A 6,576-nucleotide genomic window follows, 5' to 3' on the forward strand; every position below is an offset into this window, starting at 1 on the left:
GCTTTACTTCGTCATTAGATACTTCAGCGATTTGTGCCTTCCGCAGGCTGAATGTAAATAGGTTTATGTTTATCTGCATAAAAATGGTGAGATCAAGAGGGAGAAATGTAGAAAAGATTCAAAACACGCAAACGAAAATGCACAGGCGTATGCATGTGGTAAATTTATGTTAGACGCAGTAGCCTGTTTTTTTTCGAATACTGATTCCTTTCTTATGAATAAATATCTATATATCATTAGAGGCCATCCCTGCAGTTGACATCTCTAGAATTCAAACGCTGTCTGAAAAAGTCAAACTGAGACATTCCCGAAATCATTCAGCTTCTTCCTGTGGAAACACAGAAGCACGTGGCACCGGTTGTTTTCAGGTAGGCGGCAGCTACCATTTACCGTTTTCCTTTATTTCAGCGTATTCGTCATATTAATTAAAACATCTAATGGCAGCAACCATACAATCTGCTCCGTATTTTTTCATATATTTTGTACAGTAAGTGATATACACTAGACAACAATCAGATGATTGTTAATATTAATTAAATTTCGTTCAAGCACCCCTCCCTCTAAAATAATGGGACGTCCCCAGAGTCGTTTCGCAAAACCTCAAGGAGGATAAATAGTGACTCTTAGTAAGTCTGGTGAGTCTGCCGTTATCCGCGGAGGTTTGCGGAGACATGACGGGACCAGCTTTGAAAATGGATGCCAATATCGTGGTCTTGGGAACAGACAACGTTGGCAAATCAGGTATTATTATTATTATTATTATTATTATTATTATTATTATCGTTGTTGTTTTTCTTTTTAACTCTGAGTGTAGTTACATGCAAACAATAATTCGTGTATATAAATATAACTCTTTTTTTACTCTGTTTACCCGTTCTCTATGTTAGCACTTATAGTCCGTTTCCTAACGAGAAGATTCATCGGAGAATATGGAGATATCGGTAAGTTCATCCAAAACTCCGTTTAATTTAAACTGCCTGCTATAGGACAGCATGACAGTGTATATTACTGTGTTGTAATACAAAACTGATATAGGAGATGTGTAGATTGTTCAATAGGGTGTTTGCCCGAATAGCCAGATTGAAATGCTAAAGCTTTTATTTGTGGCTAATGTTACTTTTACTTTACTGTCTAGAATCCATTTACAGCCACAATGTGATAGTAGACGGACGGGACATCTCCTTCAACATCTGGGATTCTCCTTTTTCACAGGTAATACATGTGAGCCTACTTACAGGGCAGGAGAAATCGTTGCAGTAGGATAATCGCCCTTAAAACGTCCTGTGGCTCCCTCGTTTACTGTTCTGCAATTCATCAAATCGGGTTGCATATATCATTGTGATGAAAGCTGCTGAGATCCCAGGATTGACCTCAGTATGGTCTTCTCTTGTTCATAACTTCAAATATAATTTTAGGGAGCCTTGTAAAATTTGTACTATTAAATTGTACTATTAAAGAGAGGATCTACATTTCCAGAGGGGAGCCTTTAACTCTGGAAATTCCTCGAAACAAAACGGCACGAGGCTCATGCCGCTGTGTTCGCTGTCACTTCAGTGCATGTGATGTGCACGGCATGCTGTCTCTCGCGCACAAACAGCAGTCACTCAGCCAGCGGCTAGACAGTGAATCCCCTGTGCGAGACTCTAAATGAGTAAGGCTGTTAAAAAGCCCTTAAAAGGCTTAAGTATTAAGTACTGTAGGTTTATGTCACATTGTAGGGGTCAGAGATTTTTACAGGCGCATTATTGATGCATATTCTTTCATATAGTTACGGTTCCAGTTTTTTTTTTTTGCTGCTATAGGGTGCTGATTATAATGTGCTGCTGTTAATCTGTCACAGAAGTTACAGGTGATCTACTTTGTTGCGCTCAGTCAGAGGGAAAGTAGCTGAATTTCATCTAGAGTGACAGTCTGTTATATCTCTTGATTGAAGGACGCATCTCGCGAGAGCTCGACGCAGGACAAGAGAATTCAGTGGGCGGATGGCTTTGTCCTGGTGTACAGCATCTGCGACCGGGTCAGCTTCAACAATGTTGCCAAGCAGCTCCAGCGTATCAAGGGCGCGAAGGACTATCTGGGGGGGGACAAGGTGCCCATTGCCATCGTGGGCAACAAGCGCGACCTTCACCACCGCCGCACTGTACCCAGCGAGGAGGGCCGCATGCTGGCGCTGGCCGCCGGATGCCAGTTCTACGAGGTGTCGGCGGCTGAGAACTACCACGGCGTGCTCATGGTGTTTCATGGCCTGCTGGAGCGGCTGCGAGAGGCCCGCAGTTTGACCAAGAAGCCGGCCGGCATCAAGGGGATCGTGAAGAGCGTGTCGGCCGTCTTCAGCAGGAAGAGGACGGACTCGGTGTGAGAGGCTTCACCCCAGGAGCTTAACAGTTGGCCTCTAAGAAGCCTGCTTTGAGTGGGATGCGCTCTCTGGACCCGCCAGGGTGTTCTGGGCGCCAGAGAGAGGGATTAAGGAAGCTCAGGTGAGCTTCAGCTTCTGCCTGTATTGAGAGTGAAAGGTCTGGGACGATCTGGCGGAGAGCAGCTCTCATTTGGTGACCTTTTACACCGCAGGGACATCGTTCTGGACAAGCGGCCTGTGATCACCCCAGTGCTTCACGCCATTGCATTTTCACACTTAGTAAGTTTACATGCACACATAAGTCGAACTACAGTTATAGCCATTTAATCAGAGGACTGTCCTTGTCACAGTATACATGCATGGGTGGGGAATCGATTTACTGACCGAAGTATGTTTGACTCTGATACAATGGGTGGCGATATGGCTCCTTTCAGCTTGTTAGTATTGGGCGTTTTCTGGTTGAGCTTTTACGTTACAGATGCAAAAAAAATAAAATGCATAACAATGGATGCATGAACAAAAGTTACAAGCTTCAGTTGTGATCTTGCCAGAAGAACAGATACAAGAAGACCAGAATAGCATAGCAGAATATTTTGTATACTAGCACGGTATTGGAAATATTTCAAATATTACAATGTGATTTTGTTGTAATAAATGTTGGGATATTTATGAAACAAAAAAGGAGTGATTTAAAAAGCGGGGGCGGCATGGTAGTGCAGTGGTTAGCACTGTTGCCTCACACCTCTGGGACCCGGGTTCGAGTCTCCGCCTGGGTCACATGTGTGTGGAGTTTGCATGTTCTCCCCATGTCATCGCGGGGTTTCCTTCAGGTACTCCGGTTTCCCCTCACAGTCCAAAAACATGCTAAGGCTAATTGGAGTTGCTAAATTGCCCATAGGTGTGCGTGTGTGAGTGTGCCCTGCGATGGGCTGGCCCCCCATCCTGGGTTGTTCCCTGCCTTGTGCCCATTGCTTCTGGGATAGGCTCCGGACCCCCGCGACCCAGTAGGATAAGTGGTTTGGAAAATGGATGGATGTATGAAAATAATTATTATTGTGTTGGAGAATGCATGCAACATTCATGTGGAGTATATGCAGAGCGTATAGGTCAGTTTGAGTCCGATTGAACGTATACATGCAGTAAATCGATTCCCAATCTCATTATTTGGGTGTTTTAGTCTGACTTCAAGAAATTCGATTTTAGTACAATTTCAGTCGGACTAACATGTTTACATGTACTTTAAAAGTCCGGTTTTAGTCAGACTAATACAATAATTTGATTTTCTTAATGTGCATGTAAACGTACTGACTGATTAGAAGGTTTAGGTGCCTTGGTGTCATCGGCTTATGGAGGGTCATTTATATGGTGATGAACCAGCCTGACAAAAAAATAAAAAAAAGAATGAAAATACTGCACCTAAAATTATGACGGTTTCTATGGATTTTACCACCTGGGAAGACCTCCGCTATAACATGCAAAGTGTCCTTTAAAAATGGGGTCAGATAGTCTGGGGACAAGTGACACTCACCAGAACGACATTAAACAAAACAATCCCACCTTCTGCTCCAACATGCCTCCTTGGAGTGAAGGAACAGCCCCCAGCTACTGCCCCAGTAGTTCTGTTCACTGTTACCAGGCCACAGAAATATTTAGTCTTTTTATAGCAGTGATACAGCAGCTCCCCACTGCCAGGCCGAGTACAACACTGCTTATTGTTCCTTTGCCTGGGAGGACGGCGCTTTCCAGTTTGGCCCAGTGGCCCAGGTCAGCTTCCCCGACGCAGACTACGGCGTAAATGCAGGTTTAAGTCCCGCAGTCACCAGGACGTGTTGGCTAAGTGGTAATGGTGATTTTCAGAAAATTCTAGAAGAAAAAAAAAATGAAATCAGCAAGCACTTTCTGCTCAGTATTTAATACTTAGGTGGTAGACAAAACAACAGGGAATGTAATTTATATGTCTGTTGTACAGTTTTACCATGCCTTGTGCATTTGAAAATAGATTTGTTAAGTATGTCTCAGTAAAGCTGAATAAACATGTGAAGCCTCTTTGTGTCGTACTTTATTTATATATCTGCAGTAGACTCTTGTTCCTTTACATTTTTCCCACCACGTGTACCATCATGCCCAGCCTCTCGCAATACAAACCAGTCTCAAACCCTATCCTGAATAGTTCTAGAATACAGATTCATAACACGGCTCATTCTGACAGTTTGCTCTGTTACTAGGCTATCAGTCTACATAGGGAAATGGCTTCTTTTAAAAAATTTTTTTAAAAAAGCCAATAAATTGTCAAACATTACTGTGCTGTAAAGTTTGACTCATAGTCAAAGAGCTGTTCCCTTCTTGGGGTAAGACGGCTCCATGAAGACTGAATAATATTTACGACTTTGGTGAATGTGCACTTGGCCATAAAAAGCCTTTATTAATAGCCTCCGGTGTCTGTTTAAATTAAGACGGAGCACTCATGAACTTGGCTGAAAGAGCTGAGCTTGCTGACAGATCATCAGAGACTGTGCGCACAACACAGACCTTCTCCTTTCTGGGCGGAGGAATTGTGGGTAATCGGCAGCACAGAATCGCTCCTGGAGTTATTTATGGATGTAAAATTTTTGTGCGTCAGCACAGAATAATTCATTTTATTTTTCCGTCGTGCCTTTCCCAGCAAAGTGCTCCGCAGTACTTCAGAAAGAATCAAAAATGTTATCACCATAACAGAACGATAGTGAACATTAATAGTGAACAAAACAAACAGAAGAGGAAATATTTCAAAAGTAATGTGTGCGGCTTTATTTATAGGTCAGCTCTTTATTCAGCCCTCTACCCACCCATAGCACTGCCAGGGGTCTGTCAGGTTAAAGACATGAGCTCAGCTGATAAGAAGGGAGAAAGCCAGCGGGTCTGGTCAGATGCCGATACCAAAACCAGGTACAGGGGAGGACGACACGAAAGGCAGAACAGATGCCAATAGCCAACCCGGGTACAGGGGAGAAGGACAGGGTGGGTCAGTACGGGTGCCTGACCCTGGAACAGGGAACCGGGACACAGTTGGTGAGTAAGCATACTGAGCAACACCCAACCCGTGTATAGGAGAGTAGGACACAGTGGGTGAGTGCACATGCCAACCGATACCCAATCAGGGTACAGGGAACTTGGAAATGGTAGGTGAGTGCGCATGCTGACGATACCCGACCTGGGTACAGGGGAGAGGAACGCGATGGGAGTGTGCGCATACCGATCAATATCTTATCCAGGTACAGGGGATTGGGGCATGGTGGGTGAGTGCAAGTGACTGTGCATGCCCGTTGGTACCCGAGCCAGGTACAGGGGAACTGGACACAGTAGGTGAGTGCGGACACTGATACCCAACCTGTGTACAGGAGAGAGGAACATGGCAGGGAGTTTGATACCCGACCCGGGAGTGGGACATGATCGGTGAGTGCAGGCGCCAATACCTGACCCAGGTACAGGGTAGAGGGACACGGAAGGCGAGTACAGATGCTGCTACCTTACCCGGATACAGGGGAGTGGGACACAGCAGGTTAGTGTGATAATGAGCCAATACCCGACCTGGGTACTGGGGAGCGGGACATGGCGGGTGAGTGCCTGTGCTGACCAATATCTGATCCAGGAACAGGAAACCGGGACATGGCTGGTGAGTGCGGACGCCGATCAATACCCGGCCTGGGTACAGTGAAGCGGGACATGGCCGGTGAGTGCGGACGCTGATCAATACCCGGCCTGGGTACAGAGAAGCGGGATATGGCCGGTGAGTGCGGACGACGATCAATAACCCGGCCTGGGTACAGAGAAGCGGGATATGGCCGGTGAGTGTGGACGACGATCAATAACCCGGCCTGGGTACAGAGAAGCGGGACATGGCCGGTGAGTGCGGACGACGATCAATAACCCGGCCTGGGTACAGAGAAGCGGGACATGGCCGGTGAGTGCGGACAACGATCAATAACCCGGCCTGGGTACAGTGAAGCGGGACATGGCCGGTGAGTGCGGACGACGATCAATAACCTGGCCTGGGTACAGAGAAGCGGGATATGGCTGGTGAGTGCGGACGCCGATCAATACCCGGCCTGGGTACAGTGAAGCGGGACATGGCTGGTGAGTGCGGACGACGATCAATAACCCGGCCCGGGTACAGTGATGTGGGACATGGTGGGAGATTCAGGGTGGATCCCGATACATGAAACAAAAAACAGTTTCATGTA

At 46.2% G+C, this 6,576-nt stretch overlaps 1 protein-coding gene across 1 annotated transcript; it reads left to right on the forward strand.

Annotated features, from left to right (window-relative positions):
* The first annotated feature begins 535 nt into the window (after positions 1 to 535).
* On the forward strand, positions 536 to 4,402 carry si:dkeyp-59c12.1 (Ras-related and estrogen-regulated growth inhibitor-like protein). The gene is made up of 4 exons (XM_048972590.1): positions 536 to 741; positions 888 to 941; positions 1,136 to 1,212; positions 1,934 to 4,402. Exons 1-4 carry the CDS (start codon positions 672 to 674, stop codon positions 2,357 to 2,359), a joined length of 627 nt encoding a protein of 208 aa, XP_048828547.1. The 5' UTR covers positions 536 to 671; the 3' UTR covers positions 2,360 to 4,402.
* Positions 4,403 to 6,576: the final 2,174 nt, after the last annotated feature.

Source organism: Brienomyrus brachyistius, chromosome 13 (genome assembly GCF_023856365.1).
Source record: "Brienomyrus brachyistius isolate T26 chromosome 13, BBRACH_0.4, whole genome shotgun sequence".
Classification (NCBI taxonomy): domain Eukaryota; kingdom Metazoa; phylum Chordata; class Actinopteri; order Osteoglossiformes; family Mormyridae; genus Brienomyrus; species Brienomyrus brachyistius.